Below are 15433 nucleotides of genomic sequence, written 5' to 3'. Positions count from 1 at the left end.
CGGCTAATTTCAAACACAACTACTTCAGGTAGTAGTAATTATACAGCTAACTCCAAGTATAGAATTTGGCTACACGATGGCCTACATTTTTACATAAGGTAGTGAGATAATGTGCACCCACAATTTAAATGCAGTTAGCTTTACATCTCTTTATCCGAATGATAACTTGTTCCATGATGCAGTTCCCCAGAACAGCAGTTTTTGCTTTGGTTTTGATGCAGTTTGGTCCAAGTTTTTGGTCGGTGGAACAGTGTGCAACACCCCGCAGTAGGTGGTCCAACCCCGCAGTAGGTGGAACAGTGCCTGTATTTAGTTTACCAGACTCGGTAGCATAATAGTTGGAGTGTTTGCTCTGAGTCTGGGAGGTCATCGGTTCAAACCTTGGCCGAGTCACATGAAAGACCATTAAAAACGGTACGTGCCGCTTCCTTGCTTGACGCTCAGCATTGAAAAGGACAGGGCATGGACAAACGACCATAAGTTGGCAACACCAGTGAAGGCTTTGATGGGCCTAATGGCCTCCTCCTGCACTGAAGTTCCTTGGCAGGGAACTCATCTTATTATATTATTATGTAACACACAAGAGACAGTTGAATCGTGAGCCTGATACCAACTGATCTATGCTGCCACTGCAATGAATTTGACCATTTTGCTTAAGTCTTTGTTCTTAAAGCAACGCGTTTATATTAATCTTAGACACTTATGAGATAAAAGTGCAAGGTTCTTTGCAAACTTGCATTATACTTACAGCCAACTTTGATATTTCACAATTTGAACTCTACATTTGTCTCCACTAGTTGAGGCTTTGCAGATTCGATGTTTAATGGAGTCGGCCTTTGGGTGAGCACGAATTGCCCCTGGGATGCTGAGCCGTTCCTGCAGGAGTTCAGTCCTATACTTCCAGTATATTCCGTTTGAGTAATTCAGTGCATATTCTCAGAATTGTACTTTTGTTGGGTCTTGATCGTCATGAATAATTTCGGTTGCTGCTGCTCATTGTTGCGCTTTTTACACAGTGCGCCTTACCTCGTCGTGGGAGTAAATGCTGTGTTCTTGTTTTTACCCGAGACAGAAAATGCAGCGATTTGATTAGGGGGTGCCGTAATCTCCATTTCGCTTTATTGCTTGTGGTTTACCTTGCACCAATCATCCAATGCAGCATGGGCATGTGTGTGAATCTCTCCAGGGAAGCGAACGACAATTGGACGCAGCGGGTGGCCCGGCAAGACGGAAGGAGTCGACTTTGCGACCTAATTCCGGTTCAGCTGGAGGGAGAGGTGGGCCGGTTGAAGATCACGAAAAGATCAACTCGTTACTTGAACGGTTACAGAGCCTTGAGGTGAGCTTGACGAACCAACCAACATGAGCTTAATGTAAGGTGGATATTCTCATCCTGAAATCCATCATTATCTAGATTCACAAGCTGCATCCCTTGCCAAGATCTCCTAGAATTTATCATGGGATGTGATAGGAACTTGGTCATCACTCTCATATCTCATAAGAAATGTTTCTAAGAGATGAAAGAGGACACATGGTCACTCATGGTTTAAGATACATTTTTGTATGTCACCCAACCTTGCTTTGAAATATGTAGTCTGAAATTCCGCAACCTGAACAATCTCAAAACTATTTCTTCGACTTCATCAACTTTTTTTTAACCTTTTCAGCTATTTTTCATCAAATTTTCATAAAAGCTTAATTATGATAAGTCAAAGGTCAGCATCACATAAAATCATCAATTTCCATCCAATTGACCTGAAATTTCAATTTTCCATTTGAGTTTTGTCATTAAATGTTCAACAAAGCTTTATTATGATAATATGGAGAAGACAAATTAATAATTTTGTTAAAAGGTCAAAAGGTTAAATGTCAGTGTCACATAAAATCGCCAATTTTCATCCGATTGACCTGAAATTTAAAAAAATAGCATATTGGGTCACTGAATTGGTTCACCAATCAAAAGCTACAAGCCAATTGTTTTTTCAGATCAAAAGTTCAAAGGTCAAAGTTGCATAAAATCACCAATTTTCACCTGATTGACCTATAATTTGCATATTGGGTCACTGAATTTGTTCACCAATCAAAAGCTAGAAGCTGATTGTTTTTTCAGATCAAAAGCTCAAAGGTCAAAGTTGCGTAAAATCACTCATTTTCACCTGATTGACCTGAAATTTAAAGAATTCGCATATCGAGTCCCTGAATTGGTTCACCAATAAAAAGGTAGAAGTCGATTATTTTGTTTCTTTAGATCAAAAGGTCAAAGGTCAACGTTGCATAAAATCGTCAAATTTTCATCCAATTGACCTGAAATTTTAAGCATTTGCATATTGGGTCACAGAATTGGTTCACAAATCAAAAGCTAGAAGCTGATTTTTTTTTTTTTGATTTAAAGGTCTAAGGTCAAGGCTGGATGAGATCATCACTTTTCATTTTGTATTTTTTTTATTGTTCCTGTTATTTTGAGCATACAGAATAAGGCAAAGATGTCTAAATACAAACAGATGTTTTTGAGTATTTCACTTTGATCTTAATTTCTGGCACATCCATTAATTACCACCTCCTTCATTGAAGTAAGAGGGGAATCTTTTGATGACCCACTGCTCTTTTAGGTCTGCTCAAGTTCAATACGAGTGGTTTTCTCAGTGACAAAGCTGTTCGCATGATTCAGTGTTAAAGAAAGCCATTCCCTTTTGAGCCACTGGCCTTTTGTGATTAATGTACGTTGGACGAAGTTCTTGCTATACCTTGTACCTACTCTTCCCCCTCCCTCCTTTTCTTCACACCCCTTCCTCCCTCTCACCCCAACTCCTGCTCAATCCACCTCTTCCATCTCCATCATTGCTGAGAATCTTGCCCACTAGGTCTGTAAATGGACATGTCTGGGCATTGCTGTGATGGCCCCTTTGTGGAGCTGGGACAATGTGAATTATGGCTGAGATTGAAATACATTCAATGTTGTTCTGAACAATGCCGTGATTTACAACTCGGAGGATATAATGGAATTTGTGATTTTATTACGTGAGTATATCTTCTGTGTTTGATAAAGAGATTAGTGACTACATAATATATCAACAATGTTTTATTTTTCGATGGGAGCAGACCAGTTTTGGTTGCCAAACATTTTGATTCGACCTTGTCCTTGACAGTATGCTTGAAAAACCCCAGAGGTACCTGTACAATGCTTGTTCTTAGAGGAGAGGATACTGAGGGGGGGAACTTGTAAGATGTTGGAACCCGCCTCAGCCATTTTCATCCCACGATTCCTACCGAATCGTCGTCTCAAGTCTCACAGATTACTTGTGGATCCTTGGCCTACCAAGATGTCAGTGCAGATAGGAGACAGAGGTTCATAAGTGGAAGTGGCCATGTTCTTAGATTCAACAATCCCACCATAAAACCAAGATGGCGGCCATATTATTAGCCCCTGTCGAAGGCTGGAACAGGGGTTTATAGATTGGTTCTCGTCCATCCGTCCATGCGTGCGTGTGCGTGTGTCCACAACCATATCGCGGAAATGTATGGACCAATTTTGTTCATACTTGGCAAAAAGACAATCGATGATAGTATACATATTATGCACATCATTTTGTTTCACAATGCAATCAAATATGGTCCACTGGTGGCCATTTTAGTTGTAAAAAAAACTGCGATGTTGAACACGTCGTCAACCATTTATCAGACATGCATTGACTGATCTTGTTAAAACTTGGCAAACAGAAAATGAATGATGATGGCTTGCATATGCACGTCATTTATTTTCGAGTTCAGATCCATGATGGCCGACAGGTGGCCATTTTGTTACTTAAAGATGTCCCCAGCCATTTCTTGATCATGCTTGGACCAATTTTGTTCAAACTTGGCACAGAGACAATACATGAGAGTACACATATGCAGAAGATGTTGTTTCGTAATTCAACCAAATATGGCCAACTGGTGGCCTTTAACTCCGCAGAGCAAAATTGCTAAAACCACGGGGGCTAAGACATTTTGTGGCCTAATGCTCCTTGCTTTATCTGGGTGCCATGGTGGGTGGAGTCGAGTGACAAATGTGGGTTGGTTTTCCTTGCAGTCCGCTGTACCAATGGGTACACATTTCAAAAATCGACCCCCAACAAAGACCCCAACAACAACAACAACAACAACCATGCAAAGCTCTTGTATACCTGCGAAGAATGGAGAAGTAGACAAAGGCACACATGATACAACATTGAAACTGTGTCTTCCCTGCCTGATATTACCTTCCTGATTCCCAACTCTCTTACAAACTTCCATTTTTATCATTAATGAAAGCCACTTGGTGATGTTTTGAAAATATTAACTACATTTATGAATTCATCCTCACACTTGTTCCTTGAAGTAAGTTGGATGAACCAACTCCCAGGAGTCCAAATCGGTAAGCATCTTTAGGCCAAATATCTGTAATCCTTAACCAAACACACCTTTGTGACAACTCACTGTAATGAAGTCCAAATCCCTTTGCATCTTTGCAACAACTCTTTGGAGTAAAAAAAGGTCTTTACATATTTGGGCTAAGTCTCTGGAGTACAATTCCCTATACATCCTTGGGCTATCTCTTTGCAATCCAAGGCTCGATGTATCTTTTAACAACCCTACTAACTGGCATCCAAGGATGGGCATCATCTTGGAAGTCTTCGTAGACATAAGTCCTTCCTTGAGTTTATATTTAGCTCTTTTGAGTGTTCACTGCTTTTTCACAATATCATTAAGTATAGAAAGGCTCTCTCATGTGGGTTGGTGCTGCTGCTTCTCGTCTTGCATTCTATGAAGGGATTTGAGAGTAAAGCCTTGAAGGTAGTTGGTATCTCTTCACAGCAGGATGAAGCACGAGGACTGCCTCTCTCCCAAAACTGACAGGTTGGTGGCCTTGTGGTGCTGTACTTCTTTTCATCCATTTTTGCCGCCGCCTCTCCCCTCTCCACTCTTCACTCCTCCCAGCCCTGCCTTGTCAAATAAGCACTCATCCACCAACCCATAGTAATCCTATGTTGGCCTTGCATTTGTGGAATCTGGCCCCTAAGTCCATCCGATCTATCCCAGCTTTACTGCATTCTTTTAAGGCAGCCACCCACCGATATTACATGTTTCTCCCTTCTTGATTCGTTGTCTTTTTTCATTCTCGCTGACCTTTCTCCCAGTGATAACCAGTAACTTTTTTCTGTCTGCTGTGCTCATCCAACTTTCATTGTGCCATGTCGCGCTGTGTCTCTATCCATTGTCTTTTTCAGTTTGTCCATTATTTGTTTCATGCACCTTGCCAATTCGTTCCTCACTATACTCTCATGTTGTTGCATCGCAGGCCTCTTGCCTTTTGTTGTCTCATTCTTCCATGATGAGCTTTACCGCTGATTTAAAAAAAATCTCCCTGGAGTCCAAACGCCTCCACATCTTCGGACAACTTTATGTAATCCAAAGCTTCATACACATTTGTCGTTTTGCCAAAACAAACAGACTAGTCTTCACTGATTGATGAATAATTGAAGGAGAGTCTTTCTCACAATGATTCTTCTTTGATGGTTGCTGTCCAAAGTACTGATCCATCATCAAATTACTTGTCTTACCTCTAGTAGTTGCTTGTGTCATCCTTTCAGATCTTGTATTTTTGGGGTCCATGAAGGCAAATTCTCACTTTCTTATTTTACGACTGATCTTTCTTACTGTGAGTGTTTGCTGTTCTTATCTACTTCCGAGTAATTACACTCGCCAGAGGAGAGGATATTGCATTTGAGTCCGTTTGTTTGTTTGTTTGTTTGTTTGTTTGTCTGTTTGTCTGTTTGTCCGCACAGAATAAATATGATTTTCTCTGCAACCGTTGGTCCGATTGACAGGAAATTTTCACCATAGGTGCACCTCCACCTGCATAATTTTTTAATAATAATTACGACGTCATAGGTCACGTGGTTCGGACGCCATCTTGGAAAAACCGAAAAAATTTGCACCTCCATATCTCCGAAAGCGCTGAATAGAAAAAATTGAGACATGGCTCATTGTAAAGAACTCTCCATGGGGAATAAAATATGTTAATGATGATGTCATAGGTTCCTCCATTATGACGTCATAATTCGACAAGTACAAAACTTCATCCGATCAAGATGAAATTTCTTGAGCATAATCTAGGAATAAATTAGTTTAGAAAAAAAATAATGATGACGTCATCGGTCACGTGGTTCGGCCGCCATATTTGTTTTAACACAAAAGCCTTAAAAACCCACTGAAAATACATCCTGGCGAGGGTTTGCAATCTCTGATTGCTCTTTTCTTGTTTCTTTGTAATGTATTCTTATCTACTTCCGAGATTTACTAACTTAAACATTCAACTCCGCAGAGCTTTAAGGACCTCCTGAGCGATAAGTGAACGTTAATAAATAGCATAGTGGGAGACGGAAAGTTAGTATTGCTTTTGTTTCTGGCTGGGCTTGCTTGTATACAGTCACTGTGATATGTCGAGCGTTTGCGATCTTGAATCTGTTGTGAGGATTGTGATCCGACCGTTCTTTTCTTATTAATATTCATCCGACGTAGTGAAGCGAGCAGAGAAAGCCTCGCATCTGCACTTCCCATTGACCATGGCTTCTTTTCCTTTTAAATCTCTCAACACATCACTATCTCTACAAACCTCCAAATGTCCTTGGTGTAACAAAAGTCCAGATTGTACCACAGCTGAATGCAAATTAGCCAAGCTTGGGCTGCCCAAAATCACTGGTTGGGACATGATTCCCAAGGTGCTAGGTAATGATTAATTCCTCTGGAACACTTTTATAACAAAACCCCATCCATCATTGCTGTACGTTTAGCCAGGAAGCAATGTTTCACACATAACTTCTGCTTGGTCTCTTTCCATCTCACTCACGGACACGGAGCATCTGCTGTAGTGACTTAAATGTCACATCTATTAAAATAATGCGAAGGGAAGTGGCAGGTGTGATGTTGTGGGACCTGATGTCCTGCTCAGAAAAGGCTGCATTTTCAGGTTGAAGATATCCAAGCAAACCCATAGGATGCCACAGCACTTATCCGCTTAGCCAAGTGCGTAACGCAAGTAACGTAATGACCTTGGGAAACAAGCCCAGGAGATTCAAACCACAACATTGCATTAGGAGATTAAGTGCTCAAACAACCTTATGTTTGTCGTTCATTAATTTCATATTCAAGTTGTTTTTGGTGGGCTTGAAATGACCTTGGTGTTGTGGATCCGGTGGTCGGTGCTCCCCTTACCAAGGGGGGGTTAATCCCCTTGTCTTTTACACTGGCCGATCCCCCAGTCCTGGAAATTACATGCTCCTTTGCGGGGTTGAGATTGGCCAGGGTGATTGGTCAAGGTGGGCTCCCAAATACCTGCTTGCCAATCTCTCCGCAAAGCAGGGAGATAATTTCCGCTCGAACCACGGACAGATGGAAATTGCCGAGCGGTTTAGCAATCCGCGATTCGAGCCGTTAGCAATAAAACTAACCCGATTCTGAGCGGTTCTAATCGTGCCACCAGTACTCAATGGGGAAATCACGAAGACGATCGGATGAGAGGAAACCAAAAGGTAAAGGGAATAACAAATATGATTTATTACTACACTGTACAATAAAAGAGGAAACGAAAGAAGGGCATATACAAGAGGAGCAAAAGGACACAGGGCAAGCTTATACAGTTATAAATTAACATGCCCAGGACAAAACAAATGGACTTACAAGAAAGGGTAGTGGTAGGAAGGAAGAGAAGGCAGATGGCAGGGAAGGAAGGTCCGGGCAGATGACTCCTGCGTCGAGGTCCGGCTCCAAGCTCACGCTCCGCTCCAGTCCACGCTTTGGTTCGCGGCGAAACCCGGCAAGCAGCGCGGTTCGTGTCGTCGTGGTAGCGGACCGACTCTCTCACCGTCTCTTTGCTCTAGTCACAGCTCCAGCTCTGCCACGCTCTCTCTCCCCCCTCTCTTGGTGTTCGACTCCTTCTCTCTCCCTGGCTCATCTGTTCAAGTAGTCCGCGGCGGCGCTTATATCACGCGCCTTCCAAATCAACCTGCGCGCGCTTTGCTCCGCCTACCGGTGAACACGCCTCGGCCCTGACTGGTCGCGAGGATTCACCAGCACCTCCCTTCGTGACACGTTGATGGGGCCACGTCTCCGTTCCTGTCGCTCCTCCCCCTTCTTCTCCAACTCGACCGCGTGGTCAATGGCGTTTGCATGCAGCGAACGCTGCCGGGCGAGCAGAGACGCGTAACCCAATTTGGAGGCAGATTAAGCTGCAAAATGAACATGATTTGAAAAGGGGCCTAGGTTATTTGATTAATGCAACGCAGAGTCAAACTATTGGAAACAGAGCCTTACCTGAAACACATACTAATGAAATAACTGAAGAAGGTCCTATGGTGTCCTACGTGTTGCAAAATGGACTAGCTAGGGTGCGACCTTTGACCGTTGGAAGATGGGGATATTTACAGGGAATTATTTACAAGGCTTATTATTTTACAAGTGAAGGTTCTAAAAACCGTTACAATATCCAAGCAAACCCATAGGATGCCACAGCACTTATCCGCTTAGCCAAGTGCGTAACGCAAGTAACATAATGACCTTGGGAAACAAGCCCAGGAGATTCAAACCAAACATTGCATTAGGAGATTAAGTGCTCAAAGAACCTTATGTTTGTCGTTCGTTAATTTCATATTCAAGTTGTTTTTGGTGGGCTTGAAATGCATCATTATTTATTTATTTATTTACGCTTTTATAATACAGCACCTATTGCACTTTTGAGATAATTTTAGGCAATATTTGAGGGTGTTAAAGTCATTTATAAGAGTTTGTGTGAGCATCTAACTTCGAAAATCAAAAGCTCTGCAATATTTGGCATTAAGTTGATCTCGGTCTGCATAATCCACTTGGTGTGACTTCACCCAATAATGCACACCTTTGCACATGTAAATGCAGCTGTTTTTGTTGTTGTTGCTGTTGTATAGCCCCAGACAGTTCTCTCAAACAAGCCCACGGCATGGAGACAGCCGATCCGCAAGAGTGACCCAGAGATCCCCCATATCCGGGATGGTGTACCCCTTCTTTCACAAAGCCAGGGCAACGACAGAGTTAGAGAGGGAGAGAGACACAAAGGAGGGAAAGGGTCCGCCCATAGGGGACCGATCAGCACTCTGACCGTGACCGCACTGCCCTGCCGAATCGGGGCAGCAGGGAAGAATTGGGAAGATTTGGCCCCCGACTTGCATTGGGGGGTACAACCACCGTGAAGTGGCATCCCCAGATAGTTGTAAATGGCAGTTGTTGATAACTTTGCTCTCACTGCACCCACGACGTTTGGCATGCGTTGCAGTGCTATCATTTAGATTATGTCTTTATGCTTCCTCATTTCACCAGAACATACCACTTATTGGTAATCTACTGCTAGCTTCGTGTTAATGATCCAATGGACTGGCATGCCATTACCTCAAGTGCTCGGTAATCATTGCATGGGTTTTGCAAGGAATCACTCGAGCAACTTCAACGCAGTAGGAGGCCATTAGGCCCATCAAGCCTGCACAATCCTGCCAAAACTCATATACCCCTCTGTCCCCACTGATTCGGGATACCCATCCAATTCTAGTTTAAATCCATCCACCGTCTTTGCTGCCAACACCTTTCTTTTCTTACTGATATCATTCCATTAGCAGCCTTGTGCATGACTTTCCGTCATCATTTTGCACATTACCTACAACCCGTACACCTCTTGTGGTGACCTCTGGCATATGTAGTTGAATATTTTTCTACTTCAAGATGATCATTAACTTCCCAGTAACCCTTGGTAATTTTATTTCATAATTGGATTGGATAAATCAAGAGGCTCAGCCATTGCATCAGAGACGGCCGCTGCACTTCCAGACAAGAGGTTATTACTCGACTAGAGTGATTTCCAATCAACATTTTGGGGGAGAGGAGCACGAATCTCCAATCTGCTTTAGTGACAAGGATCCTATTCATTTCCACTGAATCATCTATCGGAATCATATTTCACCTCCAATGGAACCATAAACCGGCTTCACATCTTCAAGGAATCTCCAGTTTTGTCTTTACTCCCAAGCTTCCCAGCTTTGATTCAACTAAGGCATTCCATGCTTTTATTTTATGAGCCTCTCAGTCGAAAAAATATATTGCAACTGTTAAGGAGCACTCGACTGTAGACTTATTTTCTTTCACAAATCACTTTTATTGTCCATTATTCAAATCTCTTCTCTTTATATGCTTATCACTCTTAGTTTATACATTGCTCCTTTTGGTCTACCAGCCAGTCTTCTAGGATGTAAACTGTCGGAATGATGCTTTACAGAAAGGGGGTTGCATTCCAAACTGCACCGTCTCCCAGATTGACTTTAAGGAATGTACTGTGCACTGTAAATATTCTACCATGTCTTCTGTGAAACGCTGCGTCACCATCAACAAATTCGAAATTCCTGCCGCATCACCATCAACAAATTCCAAATTCCTGCCGCATCACCATCAACAAATTCCAAATTCCTGCCGCATCACCATCAACAAATTCGAAATTACTGCCACATCACCATCAACAAATTTGAAATTCCTGCCGCGTCACCATCGACTAATTCCTGCCACGTCGCCATCGACAAATTCAAAAAATTTGTTGCCCTGTCTCCATCGACAAATTCCAAATTCCTGTCGCATCACTGTCACTGTCAACAAATTCCAACTTCCTGCTACGTCACCATCAAAAAATTCCAAATTCCTGCTGTGTCACCATCAACAAATTCCAAATTTCTGCCATGTCACCATCAACAAATTCCACATTCCTGCTGCATCACCATCAACAAATTCCAAATTCCTGCCACATCACCATCAACAAATTCCAAATTCCTGCTGCGTCACCATCAACAAATTCCAAATTCCTGCTGTATCACCATCAACAAATTCCAAATTCCTGCCACATCACCATCAACAAATTCCAAATTCCTGCCACGTCACCATCAACAAATTCCAAATTCCTGCCATGTCACCATCAACAAATTCCAAATTCCTGCTGCATCACCATCAATAAATTCCAAATTCCTGCTGCGTCACCATCAACAAATTCCAAATTCCTGCTGTATCACCATCAACAAATTCCATATTCCTACAGCGTCACCATCAACAAATTCCAAATTCCTGCTGCGTCACTGTCGCTGTCAACAAATTCCAATTTCCTGCTGTGTCACCATCAACAAATTCCAACTTCCTGCCACGTCACCATCAACAAATTCCAAATTCCTGACATGTCACCGTCAACAAATTCCAACTTCCTGCCACGTCACCATCAACACATTCCTGACATGTCACCATCAACAAATTCCAAATTCCTGACATGTCACCATCAACAAATTCCAAATTCCTGACATGTCACCATCAACAAATTCCAAATTCCTGACATGTCACCGTCAACAAATTCCAACTTCCTGCCACGTCACCATCAACACATTCCTGACATGTCACCATCAACAAATTCCAAATTCCTGACATGTCACCATCAACAAATTCCAAATTCCAACAGCATCACCATCAACAAATTCCAAATTCCTCCTGCGTCACCATCAACAAATTCCAAATTCCTGCCACGTCACCATCAACAAATTCCAACTTCCTCCTGCGTCACCATCAACAAATTCCAAATTCCTGCCACTTCACCATCAACAAATTCCTGACATGTCACCATAAAAAAATCCAAATTCCTGCTGCACACCTTCGACAAATCCCAAATTCCTATATTTAACTATTCTTTGAATCTCCCATCTCTACCATCCATTCCCATCTTGAAGCCATGCCTTTCTCGCGATACAAGACTGTTTCACCCAGATTGTCACAACTCCTCTCTTTTTCTCTTTCTTATCACACCTATAAACCCTTTGAATTCCTGTCCTCCAGGTGGATACTTAAAGCCTTGAATTCCTGTCCTCCAGGTGGATACTTAAAGCCTTGAATTCCTGTCCTCCAGGTGTATTGCTCACTAAGCCCCGTCTCATTTACACCAACAATGTAATAACCCTGGCCATCCATCCTAGCCTCTAGCTCTTCCATCTTTCCATTCAAGTTCCTGGCATTCGTGTACAACACCTTCAACCTTTCTCTCTTGTTAACCATCTTATGCTGCCCCAACCCTCCAACCACATCCTCAGTCTCTACTCTAAAAAAGTCCTAATTTCTTTCTCAACAAGCGTTACGCCTAGGTCCCCATTCGGTGAAGTGATGTGAGTTGACAAAGTGGAAGACGCAGGAAACATGGAAGAGTCGATAATATTTGCGGGTGGGTTGGAGACACACCCACACACCAGATTAGAAGTTAGTAGTTCGTTTATTTTTCAAGATATTCCGCTCACATGGTTCAGACATATATGGTGGCCGTCCTGAGGCAATCTTGGACTTTTACGTGGCGACCCAATTTTCAATAGCATTCTTCCTTATGCCTAGATACAGTCGCGCACCAGATTAGAAGTGAGTAGTTGGTTTATTAGTCCCCTACTGGTGTACACCGGAGGGGACTATAGGTTTGCACGCCGTGCCTCCGTCTGTCCGTCTGTCAGTCCGTCAGTCCGTCACGCAAAGAACAGTTTTCTGGACTTTTTTTCTAAACGCTTAATGCTAATGACTTCAAACTTGGCACACGGTTTCCTCATGATAAGTTACAGATCAAATTCGAACTTCACGACGTTTCGATCATTTTTGACAAAGTTATGGCACTTTGAACTTTGGGAATTCTGATAATTCTGATGATCCTTAACTTAGTGCCATTTTAAGTTTTAATTTCCTTTAAAAAAACATTTTCTCTGCAATTATAGGACCGATTGAGATCAAATTTTCACCGTATAGTGGGGCAACCTAGCATAACAATTGTGCATTTTGTGAGGAAAGCACCAAATTTGGCACACTAGTAGACTTTGATATTATGAAAAGATCTGGATATTGGGCCATCTCAGATTCAGAGATTTGATTTTTGCAAGATTTCGATTCAATTGGGATCGAAGAGAACACCTTCTTCGTCTTCTGTACAGTGAAGTTGCCAGCCCTGAATTCTCTGGCTACATCTGGGTGCTTCATTGGGAGTGCAACCATGTCCCTCAGGTGAACAGGGACCCACCTGGCATAGTGTGTGTGGTCTAAGGCATGGAACCATGGGACCAGTTCCATCAGGGCATCAAGGTACATCGTGAATGAAGCCTGCCACAGAGAACGCACTTAGACCAGTACCAACATCTCTAGTTCCAGCACAGTTGCCCAGTACTGAAAGTTGGGAATGTCTTCTCCTCTCTGGTGACACCAGTCTTCGAACTCAGGCAGGTCTTCTGCATCATCAGCATATGTCATACAGTGGCGTTCATACGCACGGTGTTGCAGGATGTGCAGTGCCGCTGCAGTGATTTGATGAGCTCTTCTTGGGCGGGTGACATGGGCAGCTCGCAGGAAGGAGTCGGCTGTCCCTGGCGTTGCAATCTCAGCTTGCAAATCTGCAAAATCTGCAAATCTTGCAAAAATCAAATCTCTGAATCTGAGATGGCCCAATATCCAGATCCTTTCATAATATGATAGTCTACTTGTGTGCTAAATTTGGTGCTTTCCTCACAAAATGCACAATTGTTATGCTATATTTAGCTTAGCTGCCGGACTAGTAGGGGGGACTCGGTCTGTAGAATATTTTAATGGTAATTATGACGTCACGGGTCACGTGGTTCGGCCGCCATATTGTTTTTCGTGAAAACACGAAAACCCCTTTTTCTCTGCAACGGCTGAACAGATCGAGGCCAAACTTTGCAGGCAGAATCGCATACACATAACGAACAAAAAAGTCAGTGAGCATGACGTCATGCATCACATGGTTTCAGAGTTATGATGTTTTTAAGCACAAACATTTAAAACCTAGCTCCTCCCTCATTTGTGATCCAATCGAGGGGAAACCACAGATATGTTCAGCATGTCAGTCTACTAAAATGTCCTTTCGGAATTTGCGATAGGGCACGTGGTTTGGCAGATATCGTTAATTAAACGAAAATATTTTAAAAATGGATATCTCTTGTTTATTCCAGAGTTCTCCTCAAGCCGCACCGCGCACCCTCAGCCTCGTCTCGTGAATGTCAAAAGCGCGACACAGCGTGCGCTTTCGGGAGGGGCGGAGCCAAGCCGAGCAACATATACTGTATATATATACACATCGATCATTGATCGTGAACCGGAAAATAAAATAAAAAAGCATTCTGAGTATTGCGCTGCAATACATGTCCCCTACCCGCATTGGGTAGCACTGTCATAGAAGACAGTATTATGACTTACCACACTCCAAATTATAGTCCGGAAAACTGTTGGGGAAATTCCCAAAGTTCAAAGTGCCATAACTTTGTTAAAAATGATCGAAACGTCGTGAAGTACGAACTTGATCTGTAACTTATCATGACGAAACCATGTACCAAGTTTGAAATCATTAGCATTAAGAGTTTAGGAAAAAAGTCCGGAAAGGTGTTCTTTGCGTGACGGACTGACGGACCGACAGACTGACAGACGGAGGGACGGAGTGCAAACCTATAGTCCCCTCCGGTGTACACCGGTAGGGGACTAATTACTGATATTTAGCGACTCGAAAGGTTCTTTATCAACAACTTATTTGTCGTGCTTCTGCTGACCTGTCTGCAAGGTGTATAAATCGAAGTCCCGAGTGCGAATCACAGGTGAGCCCGTCCTGAGGTAATTAGCGATTGGGAACGATTCAGAACCTGTGGGTAAATAACCCTTGGTAATTTCCCCAACAGTTTTCCGGACGACAGACTGCCGGTAGGGGACATGTATTGCAGCGCAATACTCAGAATGCTTGTTTTTCAAGATATTTCGCTCACAATGTTCCAACGCAGACTGATGCAGTGATTTGATGAGCTCTTCTTGTGCGGGTGACATGGGCAGCTCGCAGGAAGGAGTCGGTTGACTTCCGGTTTGAGTCAATACAATTGACTTCCGTTTCCGGTCTTGCTGGCGAGGGTTCATTTATTCTCAGCTCTCCATGCTATCCATCGAAATCGAAGTTAAGTAATTGTTCCCATTTGTATTTTCGTTATAACTATTTATTTTATGGTGTATATATTGTCTCCCGACGAAGATTTTCGGTGCAAATCTTTCATACCTGTATTGAAAATCGTGTTAATTCGGGTCGTGTTTTGAGGCCTTGTAGTTGTACAGTGAACACTGTACAACCTTGAGGCTTTGTTTTTCTCTCAGCGGTCCGTGTTTTTGTGATCCAATAACTTTCGTTCTCTGTTTTCCCAATCTTTTCACCCCATAGCCCTCTTCCTTGTGTAAATCACAACTCAAAAAAATCCAAAAAAAAAACATTTCCTTCTCTGTTCTCATTCGTTTATTCATTCTTATTCGTTCGTTCGTTCGTTCTTCGACCACGTGTTTCTCCCCCATTTCCCCAGATAGATTG

The 15433-nt window shown here is 42.7% G+C and overlaps 1 protein-coding gene across 4 annotated transcripts in view; it reads left to right on the top strand.

Annotated features, from left to right (window-relative positions):
* Positions 1-15433, top strand: part of LOC137431166 (uncharacterized) — an 808282-nt gene that overhangs the window by 524925 nt on the left and 267924 nt on the right. For all 4 annotated transcript variants that reach the window (XM_078781584.1, XM_078781583.1, XM_078781585.1 and 1 more), the window contains one exon: positions 1187-1339. In XM_078781584.1, coding sequence (XP_078637710.1) covers positions 1187-1339 — 153 coding nt within the window. The remainder of the gene's footprint in view (positions 1-1186; positions 1340-15433) is intronic.

The sequence above is a fragment of the Myxine glutinosa genome, chromosome 7, assembly GCF_964187855.1.
Source record: "Myxine glutinosa chromosome 7, kmMyxGlut1.1, whole genome shotgun sequence".
NCBI classification, from domain to species: Eukaryota; Metazoa; Chordata; class Myxini; order Myxiniformes; family Myxinidae; genus Myxine; species Myxine glutinosa.
This window is presented reverse-complemented; position numbering and strand designations above follow the sequence as displayed.